Raw genomic sequence first — 24,357 nt, 5'->3', positions numbered from 1 at the left:
GACTCTGTTCTAGCTCTGCACCTACCTTCTTCTTGCTGCACATCTCTGAGTCCATTCCTGCTCCCTTGCTCAGCACCAGAGCTATCCTGCTGTGCCTGGCACAGAGACAGCCTGGGCACACGCCGTGGGCGAGGGACCTAGGGCCACCTCTCTGGGCCAGGCAGCTCACCAAAACTCAAAGACTACAGGACTGCTTCAGGGAGGACAAACCTGAAATCCTTCCATGTTCTTTAAAATAATAATAGCACTGAATTAAAGCCATGTTTTCTTGTATGCACAAAGGAACAAAAAAAAAAAAAAAAAGCAGCAATGGTGTCTTTGCTTAGAGCTTTAAGACTCCTTCAGCCAGGACTTGGTCTAAACTTCTTCCCAAGCTTTCTCAGGGCCGTACTCAATGTTTCCTCAGGTAAAACACAAAGCCAACAATATAGCCTGTTCGCTTCTGATGCTGTAGCACTTCCTTGATCTCTCTCATTTAAGACTTTTGCTTCTAATAACAAAAACTCCCCATATTTCCTCACAAACATCTGGGATGTACTTTTGTGACCAGACACCTCCGTTGTTTTGGGTTGAAGCTCTTCTTTTTTTCATCTGACAGCTTCTTTACAAAGGAAGCTTCCTATGAGTACCTTAAAGTGGAGGACACCTACACACAACTCAACAATACTATCAGAGGTACAAAACCATGAATAATCCCAAATTTCATTAAAATTAAGTTCCATTAAAATTCTGTTGAAGGGGAAAAATCTTATATCATTAAAGATTGGATGACTTTTGCACATTTGATACTCTTCTTTCCAAATAAAATGAAGAGATTTCAAAACTTCTCTGGTCCCTGGCTGCTACAGAAATACTTAGCTACCAAGAAAATCTTAATCTTTTAAGTCCAGGTTCTTAACAGCAGAATGACTGAGTTTCAGTCTTGGGCATGAAGGCTTCTTTCACAGGAAAAGCAAGGGGGAAAAAATATTAAGTCTGTATTTCAATCATTAAAATAGTTTCAGTGTTACTAGCTACAACATCTGAAGAAGAAATATTTATTTACGCAGTACATACACCAGCATGTTGAGCTAGCTGTGCGGTACTGCTCAGATGCTGATCCATGGCAAACTAAACAATTTGTGTTGCCACAACCACGAAAAGCAGCAATGAACCCAAGCCCAAAAGCCGTACTTCCAGAGGTGAATCAAAATGTGAAATAGTCCAGAATATGTAAATAGCCCATTTCTACCTCAATCAGCACAGCCTTTCCTTTCGCCCCCACTTCCCACAGAAGACTCACCCCAGTAGAGATTCAAACGCTGGTTTCAGGAGACAAGTGTCCAGCACGTTCCTTCTCTCCACAGCCGTAGGTGGTAGCCTGCAAAAGAAGAATTTCAAAGAAATAGCAAGACAGGAACAGGTAGCAGCAACAAGGTAGGGAAACTTGGACAAGTCAAATTGGTAAGCTGATTACTGAGTTAACACCACACCAAATTTTCATGATTGCCTCTGTCTGTATTACAAAGATGGATCTTTCACCTTGCGGTACAATTACTTTTACTAGTAAAGGCTTTTATCTCACAGTGCTGTTCCAAGGGGTCTTCAAGCTCCCTTGCTCAGCAACTATCAAAGCAGCCATAACCAGAGGTGAGATCTCAGGCCCACCTGCAGGGAAGCAGGACACCTGGGCTGAACCACCCCTGCAGCCATACCAGATAGCATCCCCAGCACCCCTCAGCAACAACAGGGGTCTTGCTGGGAGAGGGGAATATACAGCACCACATAGGGTACTTCAAGGAAAATGAGAGTCTTTGGGGATAACTCATTTCCCTCATAATAAGGCTAAGACTTACACTTCTAAGCACATTCCCACCTTGGCAATTTAGCCCAGTTAATAACAAATACGAAGACGAGAAGGGAGGGTAAAGTTCAGTGCGAGCAATGCGTGCATCTGGGCTGCATTAAAAACAGAAGGATGAAACCACCACATTAGAGCCACAAGCCAAACAGACCATTAAGGTTAATTGCTTTTGGTAACCTCAAGTTGTCATATGAATACTGACACTGAGAAAGCACCCTGTGAAATGTATCAGCTGGCCAGCTCCTTGCTTTCCAGCATCAGCCTCACAGATGGCATTTTGCAGGATGGCTTGAGAGAACAGAAGCCTGCTTTTAAGTTTTAGCATAGGCGCTCATTAGTCCCACAAATCTAACTGCAGGAATTCATTAGCACAAGATCTGCTTATACACGTACTTGCACATCACAAGCGAACCACACTTCTGAATTATTAAATTTTAAAGCACAAAAGTTGCCCTCGTAGCTCTGCTAATTTTATCCAGGCATAACTCAGAACTGCAGAAATTTGGAAGTTGTAAACAAATGTCCTTCCAACAATTCACTGCTTGTTACAGACAGTTACTGTAAGTGGCCATAAATATTAACCAAACACTGGAGACGTGACATGGACAAATTCCTTTCTGCCAGACATGTTACCGTTGTGTTCATAACAGAAACAGCCAATGGACACAGTTGTACAATAACCAATTGAACAGGGAGCCTGTGGACAAAGGCTACGGATTTTAGTCTCGATCCATCCCACCTGCCCAAAAACCAACCAACCAACCAAAAAAAACCCACCACAAAAATGCTCAACTGCTGAACTTACTGGGTAACTCCACTAGTCTCATAGGAAGGAGAAGCCCTCACAGAGGAAGTCTGTCCATAAAAGCTAATCCTGCAAAAAGGGAAATGTCACAACGCTGTGGTTTGCTATAAACAGAAACCACAACAGAAAGCCATTCGTATCAGTTGTATGCTATAAACAAGACAAATAGAGGCACATCAATCACTACTTTTAAAAGCTATCACTATTATCCTCATAACACAAACACACTGGTCAGTCCTGATCACAGCTGTGCAAAGGCCAATGGAAACTCAACTCGGATAAGTGCCCTGAATTTTAGGTCCCAAGCCACCTGTCCCACGCAGCCTGGAGACAGCGAAGGCTCACTTCCCACAAGTTTGCCACTGGGACTCGACAAATTTCAGCTTCTCAAAAGGTGCCCACTACACCTGCCGTTATTCCCACATGTGGAGCAGGTCTCTCCTACGTCATTTATCAGACATCTAAAGGAACAAGCTAACACTAAACACACATGGGGTGGGGGGAGATACGAACACATGACACACACAGATAAGATATCTCTCCTCACCCGAACACCTACTTTCATGAAACTCAGAGGGGCTCCCTATCTCTGAGGTCCTCACCTCTCCATACAACCAGGCTCAAATCGACTACTAGGCTTAAAAGTGACACGAGAGAAGGGGCGACAGGACAGAACAATCACATTCATTCCCTCACAGTACAAAAAAAACCAAACCACCACAAAACACACACAGAGTAGTAATCACTTCTGTTGATTACTAGGAAACAGCTGTTCAGCGACACAGCAACTCATGGCCACATCTCTCACACAGCCATGAGGGTGTCTGCATTATAAGCGAACAAAGCATCACCATACCAGTAGAGGTTATTTCTCCACAGATTCCCATGCAGTATACCATACATAACAGCAGCAGCCAGGATAAAAAACAGAAGAATTCGTTTCATGACTGGTAGACCTGAAACATAAGAAAAAGAAAACAAGAAATTCAAATCCAAGTTATGGATTATAATGAACTTTTACTATTAAAATGAACTTTTATAAAGCATCTTGAAACCTATGAAAGGAAATCATCATTATTACAGCCACTCTCCCCCACCACAAATTTGATGGGGTTCACTCTGGTTTGATTTCTCACACCAAGTCCCAGCGACAGGAGCTGAACGCTGCTCTGCACCTACCACACGTGCACGCTCCGCAGGGTAACACAGAACCATTGAGAGATGCTCACTCTAGGTTCTCTCCGAAGACGCAGGAGGAAGATGGGCTCTTCCAGAAGCATGTCAGAGTAGAAGCTCCTTTCTGTCCACTGGTGGCCCAAAGAAACCAGCCTCTTTGGTCAGAAGTTGGCCTTTACAGGTACCTGTGCTTCTCCTCCTTCTCGCCCCACCATCCGTTTCCATAATTACACAGTTAAAAAAGCATTGGCACTTTGCAGGAGGCAGACACGCTGATGCTGATGAAGCGGAACAGGGTATGAGCTGCCACAAATTGCTACTGGCTTTTTTAGGATCACTGAATAGTCTTAAAGTCTGGTTTTGGACATTTAAAGCTGCACTGAAGCTGTCTGTTTATGCCCTCGCGTCCTGCACAGTCTCCAGCTCCTGACACAGGCCAGACTTCATTGCTCAAGTGACAGAAAAATGCTATTTTCACACATCGCAAACCAAGGAAGACAAGTTAGGGCCCAATTTGTGGAACTTACTAAGTTATGGAGAACTAGCAGAGAAAGTGTTCATTTTTCAGAGTTTTCACCTCATTGCACAGTCTAGTAAAAGAAAACTAGAGAAATATCAGAAGCTCATGTATCTGGCAAGACATGCTGGGGGAAAAGCAAGTTCTGCATTGCTCATGCCTAACACACTGAGCTGCCCTTTCAGTAGGTATGAATGAATCGTTGTTGCTTAATTTTCTTAAAGTCCAAAATAGCCATTCTGGCCACAAATTACTATGGAAATTTACTCGAAAGATATATCCTTCTATTATTTTCACTTCTCCCTCTATCATGGTAAGCGGGTTCAATGCACACAATGGCATAAACACCTACTTGGATATCTGTATTTTAAGTGAAGGTAACAGCTGTCCAGCAAAAATAAGCCATATCCAAACATACTGCTGCACTTTCCAAGAGCAGAACCTTTGGCTTTATAGTTTGTTTCTTTTGGGGTTTTTTTTTTGTTTGTTTGGTTTTTTTAATTTTCTTTTTTTAAATTCCATGTTGCTTTATAGCCTATTTAAAGTTGCTGTTATTTTAAACCAGTGTTAAACATCCCTAAGGCAATAAAATTAAAGGTGGATATAGTCCAACTGATTTACAGCAATATGCTTTATGCTAGTAAAATCTTAACATCGTACCTTGTATTAGAGGCCAAGAAACTACTAGAGAGAACTGCATTTTGTTATTAGAAATTGAGAAGCAAACCACCACCACTCACACAGCTTCACCCCTGAAGAAAAACCTAAGAGTGAACTATTCGTTACAATGACTTGAGTGCAACAAGGCACCACTTCCTTATTTATTCCCCCCCCCATGTCCTTTCACAGGAGTTTAACTGTAGGGTCAGAAATCGGGTGTATAACGGCATCTACCAGTAATAAAGCCATGCAATAAACAAGCCGTAATCTGTCAACCTTAAGTATATCCTCGGGCTGCCCTGCTCTTTTCTGGATGAAGTACTCGCAGGCTGCAGCTGCTGCAATTTCAACCTTTCATCCCTCCGTGGGAAGTAACACGGCCTCCCTTACAGCTCCCACTCCCTTGACTCTTCTTGCCGAGTCACTGCAAATTTTGACAGTCATTCTCAACTTCTAGAGCAAACCCTGAGTTTTTGCAATAATTTTGTAAGAGTCTTTCCCTAAAACTGCAAGAACATTACAAGAAAACTCACCTACTGGGTTTAGTCAAGCATCATTAACAGCAATTGTCTCCTTTACTTGAAAAAGATACTGTGCTCTTTGGGGTTTTTTTTCCTTTCTTTGTCAGTATTTTTACCCCCTCCTGCTTTGCAAAAGTTTGCTAAAATATCCCACTAAAGTGGAAATCAACTGTTTATTTTACTCCCTAATTCAATCAATGTAAGCTTCAGTTAAACAACAGAACATAATGAACCAGCTCTTCAGATAAAGCTGCTAAATTAACAACTGATTAAATTGCTGATTTTGCTGACTTCAATGTAAAAGATAACCTTTCTGAAGAGTCACAGACCAAGCTCCAAAAGACAAGGCAAAGCTGCCCATAAAGGGTATTTAAAAACCAAAAATATTATGCATAACAGTATTATTCACAAACAGAGAGAAAAAAAAATGGTTCTGTTTGTGAAGTATTTACAAAGCTATTCACACAGCCGGCAAAAAATTCATTAAAACAAGAGAATACGAGTCAACATCTTTCTTCATAAGAAGGATCATAAGGAATCTGTAAGATACTGAAAGTTGTTATGTAGGACATTCAGTCTGTCAACACATGAGAACGTAGCATCCTTAAGGGTGTACCAACTCAGCTCTCAGAAGCATAAAATGGTCTTTAATTATACAAGTGTCTTCTCACCATCCCATCCCCCAGTGCCTGGCTTCATTCAGTGCTTTGAAGAGAAAGTTCTGTAGTCAAGAAAGACGGTCTTTTTAGTGAAGACTTTCTTAACCTGGTTTAGTAAACAGAACCATTGCCTTGTTTACGGAAGAAATTATTCTGAGTGTAATTTTAATGGTGACAGCATTTTCCAGCTCTCCCTCCCTATTTTAACATAGCTGAGTGTTATAGAAAGTTAACCAAAGGAAAACAAACTCCTACGATGCAAATATTGCACTAGAAAATTCCCATAGTCAGAGATGCAAGAAAACGGGCAATTGAGGAGACGCAGTTCAGATGTAAAATGACAGTCACGTTCCAGCTTATTTATCACAAGACCCAGAGTCTTGATTTAAGCTCATCAACCTGACTGACAGAGGTCATGGTGCCCTTAGGTCAAGGTTGGTCAGCGCCAAGCAAAACAAGGAGGACAACGCTGGAACTCAACTATTCAATTCCCTCCTCTTTCTAAAAAGCCTACAGTGATGCACACAGAATGACAGGGGAGAGCAACCCAGCAGGCCAATGCCCGACGTTCACGGTGTTAGCTGGTCAATTTTCTGAAGGCCAGCAAGCAACGGGATGCATAAGTGTTGTAAAAAGATTCATGAGCATTTTTTAATAGGAATCTAAGCTAACTTCCGCTGTTCAACTTCCCACCCCTGCCAAGGCAGAGCTACAGTTACAGAATTAGACAAGACAGACTCTGTACAGTATTAAGAGATCTCAAAGATCAGCCTGCATCTCCTATGGACAGATGGGTCCACCCCAGCTCCCACCAACCCACCACAGACACACATTTGGGTATATGACAAATTAGCTATATAAGCCCAGAGGCTAATTTTTTTCTTCCCTTGGTGGAAGTGGGGAACCAACGTCCTTGTCAGAGTTGCATCTTTACTTACAATTAGCGTTTATTCTGCTACGTCAGTAAGTGTGATATCCGATATGAGCCACTATCTCATAGCCTCTGTTTATCTTTCAACTTACATATGCAGTTGATGTAGCCATGCCACAGAATAAAATAATCACACAGGAAACTATAGCTGTTGGACTGGGCAATCACATGGCCACACTACAATCACCTTTTTTCGTAACGCTTGGAAGCCTTCCTTTTGCTTTCTTGCTTAAAATTAGGTTGTTAATAATACAATGCAGGACACTTTTCTGTCTGTCCTACTTGCTTGGTAAAGCACCTTTGACTATTACTGAAGCAATAGTTAATAAATATTTAACTAAAAAGCGGTTACTACTAAATTAAATACTACTCATCTTAAAACAATCTTAGTTCCATACCTCGTCGTGTGACAGTTTAACTTCTTGCTGCTGCAAAAACCGACAACGTGAAAACTTCAGCTCATTCAGACCGCCAATTCCTAGCCCTGGTAGTTGTGGGGGAGGAAGGGAAGTGAGCTTGAAAATATGCTTCGAGCGGACCTTGAAATTTAAAGGGACAGGGGGAAAAAGCACACCAAAACCTACTAAAAACTTTAAAAAGAAACATCAGGATTTTTAAGATGTATTTTGTGGGCTTGCTTGTGATCACCAGCCCTGCAGCACTGCTTCCTTTTCATCAGGATGTAGTGCATGCCCAGTGGAACAACTACACAGCAGAAGCACGACCGAGGAGGGAGTTTTCTCATGCTGTCATTTGTCTCAAGCTGCCAACACGTGAGCACATTACGGCATGTATCTGTATATTTCTTCTGCCAAATCTATACAGTATTCATCATTAACTCTTCCAGTTCTTGCTCTAACTACGTGCACAGTTCATTAATTCTCCCCCTCTTCAGGAAGGCAATGCTGTAGCAGACAATATAATAGCACTGCAGCAAAGTCTTAAAGGTACCGAAGTGGCTGAGTTAGTCTACTGCCTTCCCTCACACACTCCTTAAATTTTTTCATCCTTTCAATTTTAGTTTATTAAGAAACAGAAGTCCTCAGAAGTATTAAGTTTAAAGGAGGAAGGTAGATATATTGGATTATCCTAGCAAAGTGGCCCTGAATTAAAACTACACGTCTAACTCTCTGACAACAGTGACTTGGTTTTGAAGTGAGTTTAACAGCATCTTAACTGGAAAAGATTCTTGGTAACTTGTCCCAGCCCACACAAAACCAAAGCAAGTATTCCTGTTCCTGAAGGCCTGCACAAACCGTGACATCAAAAAACTAAGATTTTACTGTGCCAAAATGTCATTGGGGACTTCCGCCATCACACGACATGGACAATCTTTACTGGCAGTTAAAGATAAGATGTTTTCTTTCTGCCCTAATCTCTTTCAACAATGAGGGGATAAGCAGTAGGGGAAGTTTGCTGATTATGAAAACTGGAGCCTTCTTCCCCTCCAACAGCATACCGAACTAGCCATGTACTTCCAACAACATCCTGATAACTGTGAAAAAAGACGGTCTTCCTCCAGAGACAGCTTCTCTCTGTAAGGAAGGTTTCCAATGTTTCCCCTAACATTTCCCCTTTCTCCAACTACTACAGAAGACTGAAAAGCAATAGCAAGATAGTCTTTTCTCCAAGTACTCAACAGCAAGCAACGATGTCCAGTAGATTTAGTATGAGAGTAGTAGTGATGTTTAGTAGATTTAGTCAGCCCTTGTTCTTTATCAGCTACTACAGCCAGAAATGTAGCCTCTGCTGACATTAATCTACTGGGCAGAGATGTAGACTAGAGCTGTGTCCACCTTCAACCTTTTGCACAGCTGCACACCAATTCAGGACAGGCTGCAAGAGTTAATAGATTGGGTTAGGGCTTAAGTGCCTGCCTGCCCCCCTCCCTTTCAGCATCCTGCTAATGGTACCACAAGACACAGCAATACATTTATCCTTTTGTGGACAATTCATGATTATTTTGTTCCATTTTTGTCTTTCAAGTAGAGACACCAGTATTTTGCTCCTCACCAGAACATGCCTGCCAGCGGGGTCAAGCAAGAAGGCAAAGCAACTTAATCAGTATTTTTCACTGACAATCGCCGTTTTCAGTTTGCTTCTGTCCAAAATCTTCAAGGAGATCTCTGCATCGCTTTCCCTCTTGTGTGACTCTCCAGCCCTACTGATAAGCTCAGAAACTCTTCCCACGCAGGCATGTCCTTCAGCTAAAAGGTATTGATAAAGAATCTGAGTCCAGTCAAATCTATTGTATTTTCATCCCCCGAAATCCTAATTTACCTAGACAGGACAGCTGGTGGAAGAGGGAGATTAGCTCCCTTCCAGAAGGCTGCAGGCAGGCCTGGGAACGAGCACAGTTTATCTTTATGTCTTGGGCATAACAGGCAATGCAGTACCTACACCCCTCCAAACCTTCACCTCCAGCCCCATGCTCTCACTTCATTCCCATTACCACCTTTAAATGCAAGAAATCAGGTATGGTGGCTTGTGCTAGGCAAACCCAAGCCCTTCAACATTTCAGACAAGATCTGAAAAACACAAGTTTGTAGTCTTCCAGGAAGACATGCCATCAACAGGGAGAGTTTGGCAAAAGGTCTGCAGATCCTGACTTACTCTTAGTCTTATTACCATGCTCAGACCCTCTTGTTCTTACCTCCTTTTTATCTCATGCAGTATCATCTGTTTGGTGGTGTAACTCCTTTTTCACTCCTCTTCCCTCCCTCTGCCTGAGCACCCAGGAGCTTTTACATGTGCCCCACAGTGGGGGCAGGAACAGAAAAAATGAAAAGGCCAGAGAAAAAAAAAAAGAGGTTGCACACACTCATCAGACTGTTTCTTGGATAGCAACAAATCACGTGTACAAGCCTCAGTCAAGTTACTACAAGCTTTTTAAAGCTTACTGAAACAGTCCCCCCTTTTGGCTGCAAAAAAACCACTGTGATCCTGTTCTCAGAGGTACCACAATCAATGATGTGCGTTGTTGCACAGAGATACCACTTTTGGGCCCACCTATGCAAAATTTAATGTCACTTATACTGACACCAAATACTAGCTCCACAGATGAAAAATAGGAGTACAAAGCATCAGCCAGCACATCCTGCCAGAAAACCCCGATGAGCCAAACACAGTGGAGCACAGACATTAGGTGTCACTGAAATGGCCCTCAAATAGGAGCAGTATTGGGTGCAACTGTCTGATGTCTTAATTAGCCCTGCTGAGAGGCAGAACATGTAACCTCCAGCTTGGGGCTATCACAGGGTTGCTATGCCACCCTTGAGATCCAAGCTAATATTTTAGCTCAGATTATCACAGTGCAATACAGATCCCTGGCACCAGCTCAAGGTGACAGCATGTTCCATTGCATGGTGTAGACACTCAATTAAAACTGCAAGCGTAAAAGAGAGAGGTGGTTTGATATTTCTCAGCTGGTGAATGCTCATTTTAATTATTTTCCCCTCCAAGTTAGAAAACAATATTCCCTAATGTTCCAAAATGGCTTGGGGGGTCATTCCAACAATGGACACACTTTTTGTAGCACAGTTAAACACTGCTAACTTGAGTTTAAAAGTCAGCCCTGGGTAGATCCAAATCCAACTTGTGGCTTTGAGGGGAAGAACAACAATAACAACTACTGGATTCTCATCTAACTAGTGCTTTCTAAGTATCACAGACTTCCAGAAACCTTGCCTATAATTACTATCAAGACTAAGATCAAGTCCACAGCCTTCAGCTTCTTGCCTGCTTTTGTGCCTTAAGACAAGGACTAAAGGAAGCAGCCAATTTATGCAAAGGTGCACAGAAGTTGGGAACAGACATCTCCATATGCTTTCCTGTCCTGTCCCTCCACAGGCCTCCCCCAACACACTTCACTTCTTTTATTTTTTTCTTTCTTCCTCCAGTGCACTTGAACACAGACCAGCAGTTACCACCATGCCCAGCAGCCACAGAGATGCAGTGCAGTACAAAAACAACTACTTTGGATTGGGTCGGTCAAAAGCTAACCTGTGCATGCAAAGTCCAAAGCAGGTATCAGCTGAGCACAGACAGCTCTGCTTCCTCAACTCCCAAAGCTTTAATCAAAGCAAACACCACAAATCCAGCTCTAACTACACCTTTAAAAAAAATTATTAAAAAAAAGAAAAACCAAACAAGCCACAAATTCAGTAACACAGCCTTAGCTGAAAGATTTCTTCCAGCCCTGTTGTACTCTCCCAGATTAACCTTTAAAGCTTTAGCCAGCCTAAGCTAGGCTGCTATTTATATATTACACATCATAGGTGTCGGTGTAATACACGATAGAACAAAATACACAGAGAATGGGTGCTAGAAGTCCCCGCAGCTCCTCCTGCATACTGTGGTGACAACACTGTTCCTTCTCAGCCTATGTTTCCCCTCTCCCTTCAGCTCTTCTTCCAGAAAGACTGGAATATAAACAAGCCATGCAGCATGTTCTGGGGGTCAGAGTTCAAGTCCTTTTCTCCTCATACCTTGACTTGCATAACCGAAAAGGCTTCTGTCAACTTGAGAGAGCTGCTCTTCCTGAAGGAACAGAACATTGTGGTTTTGAGTTGTTTTGCTTCTTCACCTCCTTTTAAACAACAAAGGTGACAGACGTAGTACACGATGCTTGAGAAAACAGAAAACGATTAACAGAAAGATATACATCCGTCAGATATACATTACAACATCCGTCACTCATTCATATCCGCTGTTCTTTGTCCATGAGTACCTGCAGAGCCAGAGGCTCCAGGTCAAATGAACAATCCTTCTTAGGTTTCCTAGAGAGAAAAGATGGAAAAAAGTGGAAAGAGAAAAGGCTGGAAATAGCCAAATTAGGTTTTAAAACAGGTCAGTTACAAACTGTTATCAGCTCACCAGTTTTTTCCCCCAGAAACTATGATCAATCTAAATAAAGGTCCAACCAGAGAATTTTAGCTGTGTTATAGCTGCACATTCACTACAGCATTAAGTTCACCTTAAAACAAGGCACACTTTGTCTTCTAATAATGCCTAGGATATCTAAAACATCCAGCTTAGGCTGATTTGGAGCTAGCGATTTAACCTCAGCTCTCACAAAAATGGCTGGGAATTACGAAACTAAATCTACCAATCAGCTTGGGGAAAATAAATAATTATCTCAACCCTAGGCTAAAATAAATCACCAAAACCCCAAACCTTCTCACAAGCAAAATTGGGGCTCTCAAGGGCAGTGGCGGAGAGAATAACGTGGTTTTGTTGTTGTTGTTTGGGGTTTTTTTAAAGAAGGAGGGGAAAAAAAAAAAAGATAACTGAGAGGGCTAATTTACTTCCTTCACTACCAGCACCTGGAGAATGAAATCCTCCCCATCTACATCAACAGCAAGTCCGAAGTAAATCAGACTAATTTCTCACTTAGTCATAACAGTATAAATCCTGATCTGTACTGGTGTCAGAATCTGTCCCTAAAGAGACACAGGTGCTTTTTGTATGACTAGTTTTCACAGTAGCATTTGCAAGCCCCAGCCACGATTAAGTCCAAATATGCACGGACTGCCATCATCTGATGCCACAGCTCTTTTTACTAGAATTTTTAGTCCCCATATTTTAAAAAGCAACAAGTTACATTATGCAGGTTTGTGTGGATTAAGAGGCCCAGCAAATAGGTGTGAATGTGCTCCTATCAGCATACAAAACTGAACAGTTTAATTTTCATTTAAAAAACATGCAAAGCATGTCTGTAGTCAGAGCCTGAAACATATTACGTTCACTGATCTTTGCTGTGTTGCTCCCTATCTTGCCTCAACGGCTAAAAAAAAAAAAACCACCCACCAAAAAAACCCAAAACCCCCAGCTGTTTGAGATGGAATTTACCCCAACAGCAGATTCTGCAAGTCAATCTGCTGCAGTGCATATGTGCCAACGGAGAGCTCTGGGATTCTCAGGAATGCAGCAAAACAAGTCAGTGAAAAGTGTAAAGCTAAATTAATTCAGGGAGGGAGGAAAATGGAGATAAGTGGTAGCACTTATCCCACACTACTACTACTAAGTCTTGGAAGTTTCCCAAGGCAGCGATCCTGCCAGCTCAGGAGAAAGTTGCAGGACACCAACAGTTTGAGCAGGTTCTCTGATAACGTTAGCACCTTACATTTCCAGTGCTCTCAATTCAGCATTGCAATGAATACATTCACATTGCCTTTGGAGCTTGAAAATGAATCAGAATGCACACCTTAACTGCTAACTACTATAAGAAAGCTAAACCCAAACTGACAGTGCCAAACTGGAAAAGCTCAAATATTGTGAATACTAAGGCTGTTTCCAAAAGCTTTCTTTATATGTAGCTTTGTTTTCTTAGCACTAAAGCTCAAAAAAATATTATTTACAACAACAACAACAAAAACATAAGAAGAAAAGCTCTAATGAACAATTTCATAACTATGAGAATGCTTTGTGGACATAAAGTGTTTTTGAGCTAACAAAGAACTGTTGTACAGGTTGCAGCAGAGCCTGTATTGAATCCCCTAAAGGCTTTTAGTGCTTTGTTTCATTTCTTAAATGTGAATACAGGGAAAACTACCACATACAATACCCACACAGTACTTATCCTGAGGATTTTGAGAGCTACGAGATACATGGCAGTTGAAAAATGTAGTCCTGAAGAACATTTAAGGCAGCACGTAAAGTCCTAACTGACATCTTTTCTGAATGGGAAAGGTTGCCAGTAAGTCTACAGGTGTTTAAAAAAAAAAAAAAAAAAGGATTTATTGATAAGGTAATGAGCTCTCCAAAGGGAACAAAGATGTAGGTGTATCCGACTTCAACACTGAGAGTGTCACTAATTGTGTGTTTCCTTAGACAAAGCTGAAATCAAATTCACAATAAAAACCCAGGACAAAGGAGCAGGCTAAAACACAAAATCAGAACTGGAATTCTTCACAGAGCAACTGTTAGTTGTTGTAAGTGAACTCAGCTCCTTATGGAACAGTTTGCGTACGCTTATTCACACATTTCTGTGTACACAGAGCTATAAAATGACACAACAACAGCCCCTATTGCAGTGCCAGCTTTTCGGGGTTATTAATCTTATAGTGAAGTTCATAGCCCTGAACTATGCACCTTAGTTTCTTTACCTATACGTGACGAAAGCTAATTATCTCTGATCGTAATCTTCAATTGCCATCTGTCTGGAAGGAAAGCTGCCTAAATTAGTCAGTAGGGAATTCTGGGAAAGCTTACATGCTTTTCTCAGTGCTACACAGAGACGCCCATTTAGGACTTTCAGACCTCAATCCTTGCTGAAGGTTAAACACAACCCATCCATTTCCTCCCCAAAACTGAAAATTGATGTATCGCTGTTTTGGGGGGGGGGTTGTTGTTTGTTTTTGGGGGTTTTTTTGAGAAGGACAGTCACCCCTAAAACTGAGGGGAGTCAAAGGTGCATTTCACCCCACCCACACATCCTCTTTCACGGCCTCGCAGCCCTGCTGCTGGGGTTGCCCTGTAGTGGCTAAAATGCCTACAAGCCCATCTGAGAGCCCGGAGCTGTGCAGGCAGCTGGGCAGCCTCCCTGCCGGGGGTAGACTGCAGGCAGGCAGCCCGGTCCCTGCTGCAGCGATGGCTTCACACAGTACCTTCTGCTGCAAATCATCAGCTCCCTCCATCATTTTCGTTTACCTTCTAAGCCGAGTCTGGTTTGCTGTAGGCAAAACAAGAGGGTCTATTTTTGCTGTGTGATTCTTAGTTTCAACAGTCCTTAAATGCTACAGCAAAATGAACAGGAGTTTCCTCAGTTTCTTCTAATACTTAATACTAATATGTACTATACCTGTAGTATTTTTAAACAGATTAGCTGTCCTCCCCTACCTGATCTTTGTCAGGGCTGTTATGTGTACATATGTCCTCTGAAGATAAGGGAGTAGTGGGTACACCCCAAGACAACATGGGGCTCACCTTCCTGTAAGCCACAGCAGGGCAATGGACTTCATTTGTGCCATGGACCTGCTCTTCCACAACCAAACTGGCCCATGCTGCAGCAGAGATAAAACACGAAGTCTGATACTTGCTTCAGCATAAAACTACAAGCCCTCTAGAGCAAGACACGCTGTAAGCGGGACCTGCTGTTTTGCCTATTGACATCTTTTCCTTGCTACGCTGACCACATCAAATCCAGCTCAGCCTCCAGCATCACCGTGTCCTATCAGATTGCTATTCATGGTGCAGACGATGCAGAACTCCATTAAAGCATGAAATGCAGTACAGTAAAAGGCTTTTTGTTCTATTGCATGTGTTCTTAGCATGAAATGAGATTTATGCAATCATACCCTGTATGCATGCAGGCACGTCCTTTCTTTCCCTCCTGATAGAACTTTTGAACCCCTTTGGCTAATTTCAGTCAAATGTGAGAGGCGATTAGGAACTTAATGCATTTGAGAGCTCCGCAAGTTTTGTGAAAATAAACAGGCAGCTGGGTAGAACAAAGAAACCCTATACGCTCATCTTTCATTAAAGATCAGAAAGTCTACATGCAGAAAGACATCAGAAACCTGGTTTCGTTATATCTGCTCCTTCCACAATTGTGTGGCAGAGATATTATAAGAGCCTCTGGCCATGAAAAAAAAAGTGCTAAAAATTTTAAAAGCCTTGCACAAACATATAAGTGTCCAAATTTCCCAAAACAGTTGCCTGAAGTTAAACATTTTAAATATCCTTTTCAGTCACTTAATAGATAGTGTTAGCTGACTTCAGTCACGCGGCTTCGAAAAAAGTCACTCTGACACCAGCCAGTACTTATTATAGGAAATATTCTCTGTGAAATCTGAAGAATGAGATGCATATTCTATTTCACTTCACCATTCTTTCCAAAAAGCTCTGAACAACATTCTCAATTTAGATTACAAATCTCTAAACTAATACAAAACCTAAGGTTTGAGGCTAAGCCATCTAAGGACCGATGTCCCAAGTTGAAAACAAATTACAGCATGCCATTAGCACAGAAGAAAGAAGGAAGGAAAACAGCTATTCCATTCAAATAGCTCCAATGAAAATGAAGTAACAGTATTTCTTTAACATGCTTTGCAAGAAAAGGCAGTCAATCTTGAGAAATTGTACAAATGGTATTTACACTGACCAGTATTTCAACCATCTGGCTACTCAAAACCCAGTTTACACACCTGGCCTGCTCCACTGCACAAGGCGAGCAACATCGGCACAAGAAGCGCTCTGCTATGTCAGACCAATGTCCATCTAGCCCACTAGTCTGTCTCCAGCAGCGACAGAGGAAGATGCTATTTAGGGACAGCACACTGGGGACATTTTGTGGTTCATTCCCCCGTCCACACATTCCCCTTGCAGCACCTACAATTGTTTAGTACGGGAGTTGGAGGATAACATCCCTGCCTTCTTCTTTTAGCATCCTTTTATCGACCTGCCAATGTCTATACTTGGGAACCAGGGCAGAAAAAAGGACAGGAAACCCACCAAAGGAGACTGAAGCGGTACTGCTACATCGGAGCTGCTGAACCACGGGGCACTTGACTACAGACACAGTCCTGAGGCCCTCGACTTTTTGAGAATGGGGAATTAAAGCTTCCAATTAAAATTGGAGGGGGAAGGATAGGCTCATATAGCCTTCCAGATTCTCAGCTGAGGCAAGTAACAGTCACCCTGTCTCATTAAATATTGCAAAACATTTGGGCAAGCAGAGCTAGCTGTAGTTTTCCCTTAACTGTTTCCAGCAAAGGACAGGCTTTTCCCAGCTAACTGAATGGGAAGGCAGTAACTTGTTTACACAAGGGGCACGATCAAGACTAGCTACCACATGTACGCGTTCACCAATATGGACAAATCCTAACTTGCTCTGGCGCTTCATCAAGTGGATTTACTATTATGGCTCCATTTAATCTTGTACAAATATTACGTTCAATCAGACTCTACAGCGTATTTGCCATCTACATCACTAACCCTCCTCCTGGTCTTAATCCCACACATTGACTTGAGACTACCCGAAGCACTGTGAAGATCAAGGTGATAATGTCTCCAGGGTCCTCAGACCTGACACAGGTGGAGGACGTAGACAGGCAGGCTCAGGAACTTCAAAGAAACAGGAAATGTCTATTTTGACTGCCAAAAGATTAATAAGGTTGTGGTTTCATGCAGCAACAGCAGCTCTTAAGCAGCAAGCACCTTCCACTCTCCTCATTGCAGGGGGTAAAACCCACGAGTTCCTTCCCCGCACTGTCCCTCGTGTTATGCTAGAGTGCTTGTATGCTCCTTTCCCTAAACAGATCATTTCCCCCACACAGGTCATTGTGCAGCCAAAAAACTGTGTCAGCGCAACACACCTGCAAAAATTAGCTGCCCAGGAGGGAGCTATATAAACCAACAATTACAGTGGAAAAAAGAAAAAAAGATAATGGCAAAAACACAACATCAATTCCTTTCTTCCCCTGGGAAAGGGACTCCTCCTCCCCCATCCCACATGCGATATCATTTATATTTTACACACACACACATTTTGTGTTTACTATTAAATGGCCATTACATATGCATATTTCCACTGCCTAAAGCATATTACCTCTGCTAAAGCTCCAGGTAAGCTGACGATGTGCCCCTCACGCTGTTCTCATTTCACTGCTGGCCACAGGACTCTCAAAAGCAGCAGTGAAAGAAAGCGGCGGCCGGGTACCATTGCGCTGCAGAAGTGTCAGCCTGCAGATCCAGTCTAACAAAGAGCTTTTCTGAGCTCTGCAGCAGCTGATCCTTATTTTAGTGTTTCTGACCTGTACTCACAAGGGCTGGAAACCGTTGTTTTAAAAGTGAGTTGACAAGTCTGTGGAAATCTAAGACTACTAGCCACCCACCTCACAAATAAAGTTTCCCACTGGCTAGTGGCCCAAAAGAAAGCAATATTCCTGCTAGGGGAATGGAAACTTGCACTGTAAATCAAGAGATGTTGAGAAAAGCTTCAATGATTAAGTCTGAACTTCATTTCATTCCTGTCTGCTCTTAAAACCAGTTCCTTGATTACTCCACTCCTGCCCTCCTAACAGGAGGGAGGATCAGCTTTGTGGCTCCTCAAGTTTTCCAGCCTTTCCTTCCCAGCCAGGGCAAGTGGGGGCTATTCAAGTTTTTGCCTTGCTCCTCCTGGCTCCCCACGGATGCTGGAATGTAAAGAATAGCTCTAGAACAATGTACTCCAGTTTTACTGCTGCTGCCGGGGCTGGGAGCAGAGGCAATGCAGAACAGTTACACGCAAACTTTGGGTATGTTCCGGGGAACGCTTAAAATTTGCTCGGTCTGTTGCAGTGCTGTAAAAGGTCTTCCTCTCAAGGTACCAAGGCTTCACTTTTGCCTTCAAGACCAAAGCATGACCGTCTTTGAACACTGAAGAGCCACCCCACCCTAACAAAATGAACTTTAAAAGGATGTGATACTTTAAAATTATAGGTACAGAACACAGCAAGAAGCACTACTACAAGTATTTTGCCACATTCTGCACCTGCATTTGTTAAATGCATTTTTCAAAAGGTAGCAATACCACATGCGATACCATGTTCCCTGTTTTTGCTTCATAGCACATACTAGCTAATGCTGCCCATCACTTCTCAGTTTTTCAAGCTTTCTGCACCAATAGCATCTACTGATTAATCAGCGATTAATACATTGAACCGCAAAGTTAGAGCAGATTCGTTTCCACACACTACTGAAAGGTGACTTGTAAAGGAAACAACAGCTTGCACATCACATTTTCATCCTGACCTCAACACACATCAAGAAACGCTGAGGTTTTAGGTTATTCTGTAGCAGGAGGATAAAAGATTTAACACTTGAAGACATTCACACACCAAATAATAAAATAAATAAGTTTTATTTTAATTTCCCTTGAAGACTATGAATAGGTACAGAAGTAGTCATACATAACATAGCAAAAATTGAAGTAGAAGAAATTGCATTAACGGGGAAGTTCAGGGGTTTTTTTATTCTGCTACAAAACTATTGCTCTTTTGAGTAAACAGATGGTAGAAAATAGAAACTCTGAAAAAGAAAAAACCTGGTACGCTCAGTTATCCCATAAATTAATTTCCTAGTATTATTTACTAGCTTCTCTATAAGGCTAGAGAAATTGATGAACAAATTATTCAAATGAATGACAAATGAGTTGTCATAAACCTGAAAAATTAAACTCCTCTTAAATGCACAGCACACATTTCAACTGTGCAAGCATCTGTAAGGAAAGATGTCTGTAAAGAGAGGTATTTCAAGTAATCTTGAGCTCGTTCCTAAAATGCACTTAACTAGGGACCCACAGCAGAGCATCTCTCAGCACACACACAGTAAAAACAACCTTTCATGCTTATAAGTAAAATAACCTTAATCTTAAGGTACAAAGACAAACAAACCAAGATCCTGTGCTACAGCTCAAGCTATACTGTGGAGGGGGAAAAAAGAAGAAAGGAAAAAAAAAAAAAAAAAAAGAGCGTGCTTTTCTCTACAAGCCCCGTTGAGTCAATGGTATGAACTGCCTCATGAAGACTCATGGTGGTCTTCAAGTTGTATCTTCAAATGACCCATCTGACTGCATCGTCTTCCAGGCCAAAATATTTGAGCCAACCCCTCCATCAGCCTATGAAGCAACACGCAAGAAGCGGAAAATCACAAATCAGCCAAAGCAGGTTTATGAGAACTTTCTCAAGCCTGTCTTGGGAGAATGGATCAAACCTTTACTAAAAGGCACTAATCACGGTGCACCCAGAAACTAACAATGAAAACAAGCCTGGGATTACAGTGTTAATGGCACAAAGAAGCTATCTTAAGAAACACTATTCCCGCTCCCTGCCTTCTTCTATCCAAAAATGATCATGCAGGGAAGAAAGCAATCATCCAAAATCCTCTAAAACTGTCTCTGCTTGTAAGCTTCCAAAGGTCTGAGGAGGTGGTGAAGAAGCACCTCAAGCACTTGTCACTGTGAATAAGACCTGTCACCACGTCAGCTCCTCTATTTCCCTCCTCAGTGAGGCAACTCCCCTGCGTAATTGCTAAAGCCATTATTTAGCAGCACACACACAGTACGTATCAAAATAACATCTTACCAATCACCTTGTCTAGCCAAAACACCATAACTCACCTATTTCCCCACTTCTTTACAACTTAGGACTCGGGCACTTGTGATCTTCTTGCCAGCTTTCAGGTTTTGCTGTCCTGCCTACACGCTCTGTAGCTGCTCCCATGGGCACTTCCCCATCCGGCAATTGCTTCCACAGAGAAACTTTCCTCCTGGTTTTGAACAGGGGGGTAATTTGGACACCGGGAATCTCATGTGTGTCAGGGTATGATTCATAGATCCCACAAGCAGGAGAGGTCTCCTACAGCCAAGACCACCCTCAGGGAGACCATGGGACTCACCCACCTTTAATACTGCTGCTTTAATAAACAGCCGTAAGTTTAAAGAGTAACTTAATTGACCCTGCTTCAGTTCAGCTGAGAGACAGGCATGCTAAAGCAGCAGGTACTGCATCAAGCTGGAGAGAAAGATACAGATTTATTTCATGTAGGTGGGAAGAAAAACAAGGATATGGCTGGTGCAATCTTACATATGGAAGGAAAGTTATTTTAGTTTCAGAAATATCACTTCTGTGACCTAATCAGATAGGAATATTTCCTATTCAGAAACAGATGGGTAGGAAGCCTCGCTCCATACACATTTCCTTTTCCTTTAAGCCCTTCCTGAATTTAGTTTTTTAAGTTTAGGAGTGACCAGTCTAGTATCATGGCACTCTCCACAACAGAAGTTATATATTTTTTTATGTATAACATTTTTACACAGTTCAGCTGCGATAGAATTGCCAGGTTAAAAACAAGTAATCTCAATCCATCGCAAAGTTTGTCCTTTCTAAATAGTTTTGCAACCACATTGTATGAAAGAGTAGCTCGGCATAAAGTGGGTGAAGAAGAGAGACAAAAACTGAAGAAACCTGGACAGCAAGTTTCAGTTGGGTAACAGGAGCGCAACAGCCACAAATCCCGACAGATAACTGTTCATCTCACTGGAGATTTTAGTTTGAGGAAGGACAGGAGGACTGGTCTCCCAGCTTGCAATAACTAAAACTGAAACGCGACCCCCACTGCTAAATAATAATCCAAAGACTTTTTAAAAAGCAGAGAACATAAAACTTCCAAGGCTTCTTTCTTCCCTGAACTACAAGTAATGGATTTGCATTGTTTAAGGCAGAGTCTACCCACAGAGCCATTGTTCCTTCCCCTAGGCCTTTCCAAGGGGCAGTCCTTCCCTTTCGGTACTCCCGCTAAGAGCAATGCAACACGGCGGGATTACCAGACGCAAGCAGCTTCCCAGAAGCCGGGGATCTCCCCTCAAATTTTACTTACGGACCGCTGCCGGCCGCCGCCAGCTCTGCCGGGAAGCTCCCCCCGCGCGGCGCTCTCCTGCTGGCATGAGCCCGCTTTCCCCCCGCTTGCCCTGCCCAGCCCCGAAGCCCCCGGCCGGGCCCCGCCGCCCCTTATCTCCCCACCCTCGGCAGGGCTCGCAGCCGCGCCCGCCCGCCGCGACTCATCGCTCGCGGGGGGCCCCGGGGCGGCTGCGGCATGCGGCCCGGCGCGGCGGCTGGCTGCGGGGCTGGGGCCGGCTCCGCCTGCCGCCCCGACCGAGGAGCGGGGCTGCTCCGGGAGGCCGGGGAGAGGGCGGCGGCTCCTCTCGCCCCGCGGCCGGGGCAACGGGGCTGGCCCCTTCTCTCACCCCCGCCCGGGCCGGGCCGCCTACCTGGCTGGGCGGCGGCGCCCGCAGCCCGCCGGACCCCACCCGCGGCGCGGCGGGGCGCTTCCTCCCGCGCTCCCCGGCAGCGGCCGGAGGGAGGCCGCGCTGCCCGCCGCCCGCTGGGGAGCGTCCCCCGGGGGTCCTTCTCCGGCCGGGGGCGAGACGCGGCCCCGCATGCGGCCCCGGGCAGCGCCTCAGCCCGGCCTTCCCGCCGGCGCAGGCGGTCCCCGGCACCGGCCGCCTGTGCGCGACCTCAAGCGCATCCAAATGCCGCCCGCAAGCCGGGCGGCGGCGGCGCTTCAGCTCCTGTCAGGCTCATCCCCACTGGCAACCACGTCCCTGCTACGCCGCGATGTTAATTTTTACCAGGAAGTTCCCAGGAACCTCTGGGAAAGATCTGGGACATCTCATCTCCCCAGCTCGCAAGCCGATTAAAATTGTATTCTCGGCAGAGGAGGCTTGTAGAGGCAGGCTTCATTCCTCTGGAAGTTCAATTAATTCCTTGAATGCTTTCACCGAGGAACACGCTGATATATCAGAATAGCCAGCTCTGCCTTTGAATATGTGGTAATTTACATTGAATAGCAATGATCCTGGCAACCGCTGCCATCAGTACTTACCTGAAGGAGGTTTTAAAATGGGAAGCATGCATAGACTGTACAGGAGGTTAGCTCGAAGCCTTCCCGTCTGAAATAACGCAAGAGCGGGGGGAGAAGATGTCTCACGGCAGAAACGCCGGCAAACTCGGGGACGAGGACTTTCAGCGTACCCAGTCCTACGGGTTCAGGGACCATCCACAAGATCCTCGCAGCCTATGCAACAGTCTACAGCGCTAGCTACACTTTATACAGCAGGGGCGTTCACCACTTACCAGTTGTCTTTTATCTTTAAATCATCGGAGGCAAGAGGACAGAACTTATCGCTTCTTATCAGGGCCGTCCAGGCAGCCTCTCCGTAGCTTCAGCCTTATTCCGGTACGGTAGCGTTTACGGTAAGGACGAAGAGGAGGGCTTGTTCCAGCTGAGCCCCATCTGCAAGAGAAAACGTGAAAGGAAGCACGCGGTGTGTTTAAACAGAGATGTTATTTGGCTCGAGTCTGCTGAAATTCCTCCTCGATTTATACCAAAGCCTTCCAGGGGGAGGAGGGACTCGCATGAAGCAAGCTAAAGCGCTACTCCGTCTTCCCCCCCCCCCCGCCGTACTGAGTGTATCTTCCCTGACTGAATTCCAGCTGGAGCAGCAGCCGCTCTTCCTCCTCCCTCCTCTTCCCCGGGGCCGGCAGTTCGCCGAGGGCCGGAGCCTTCCCCCTCCGCGCCCGCCCCGGCAGCCCGGGGGGCGGGAGAGCGGCCGAGCGGGGGGCAGCGAGCCGGCCCGCCCCGGCCTCCTCACTCTCCGGGAACTAACAGCTCCTGAACAACCTGATTGTCACCTGGGGGGTAGGGGGGAAGCCAAGCAAGCTGGAAGCCACAGCAGTCATTTCAGGTGCAGGATTCTCCCTTCCTGAGTACCCTGCCCCCTTGCAGCCAGCCCCACTGAAAGCCATTAGGGGAGGAACTACCCCCCCTGAAGGGCTGCTGCCAGGGGCAAAATGAAGCCTCACCCTGTATGACCAACGCAGGAGAGAGTCACGGGGCTCCAGGAAAATTGCCTCTCCACCCTACAGCAGCCAGCCCCGCGGGACTGGGCATTGCTGTTTGAGAAGAAAGTTAATAACGATTTCTGCCAGTGATAAAGGGCGGGCAAAAAATCAGTGTGTCTGGAATTGCACGCTGCATCAACGTCGTATTTTGCCCAGAGCAGCGTATCATGCTAGAAGAAATCTGAGGGGTTGTTAATAATGTAAGTGTCCTCTCCTGCTTCAAACGCTATGATCTTGGCCACTTCTAATCTGAAACTTTTCTGTATGATGCTTCAGGGAGCTTGCAGTATGTTTTTAGCATTGTATCAGAACAACGTGCGCCCTTTATTAGAAGAGCAGCTCCTGGTTTTTTTTGGTGGCTGTCACTGGGAATGACCAGAGGTGGAGTCTGTTCTCAGCAGCAGTTTCATACAGCCTATATGTACGTGTAATAAAAATAACAGATTAGAAGCAGGGAAATTTTGTCTATTCTTAATGGACTACCCCACTCTGTAGCCTGCTGAGATGGCTTTCAATGTGTTCTGGGCTGGGAACCAAAGCTCAGTCCTCTGTAATTTGTCTTGCCTTGAGCTGAAAATACCTTCCTACTTTTGCCCCTTCTCCCACGAGGTTCCTTAGGGCTTCACCCTTCAACCCTGGCCTTTACAAAACCAAGCTGCTTCTAAGTAGATAGCTAAATTATCTGCCTTCTAAAATCGGTTTATTTAACTCTGCTATATCTTTTTCCTATTAGTTCTCATCTCTTCTGTCCTTACCCTCCAATTCACCTAAGTATTATAGGCACAAAACCAATTAAAAAAAATCATTGAGGTTGCACAATGAAGGAGTCAGAAGTTAGGAAATACCAGAAGATGGGTTATGTG

At 44.2% G+C, this 24,357-nt stretch overlaps 1 protein-coding gene across 13 annotated transcripts in view; it reads right to left on the bottom strand.

The window, feature by feature from the left end:
• The window catches only part of ST3GAL6 (ST3 beta-galactoside alpha-2,3-sialyltransferase 6), a 46,976-nt gene extending 23,803 nt beyond the window's left edge, over nt 1-23,173 (bottom strand). The window contains exons 1-5 of one of the 13 annotated variants that reach the window (XM_075513737.1): nt 23,077-23,173; nt 22,727-22,886; nt 3,505-3,604; nt 2,649-2,717; nt 1,283-1,360 (exon numbers count right to left, since the gene is read on the bottom strand). In XM_075513737.1, coding sequence (XP_075369852.1) covers nt 1,283-1,360; nt 2,649-2,717; nt 3,505-3,593 — 236 coding nt within the window. In that variant the 5' untranslated portion in view covers nt 3,594-3,604; nt 22,727-22,886; nt 23,077-23,173. Of the gene's footprint in view, nt 1-1,282; nt 1,361-2,648; nt 2,718-3,504; nt 3,605-9,125; nt 9,320-9,765; nt 11,652-21,470; nt 21,578-21,861; nt 22,367-22,475; nt 22,703-22,726 lie in introns of those variants that run through there. The other 12 variants (XM_075513717.1, XM_075513747.1, XM_075513755.1 and 9 more) reach the window with 12 other exon arrangements.
• Nucleotides 23,174-24,357: the final 1,184 nt, after the last annotated feature.

This window comes from Mycteria americana, chromosome 1 (assembly GCF_035582795.1).
Source record: "Mycteria americana isolate JAX WOST 10 ecotype Jacksonville Zoo and Gardens chromosome 1, USCA_MyAme_1.0, whole genome shotgun sequence".
NCBI classification, from domain to species: Eukaryota; Metazoa; Chordata; class Aves; order Ciconiiformes; family Ciconiidae; genus Mycteria; species Mycteria americana.
Note: the sequence above shows the minus strand (reverse complement) of the source record. Positions and strands in the feature narration are given on the sequence as shown.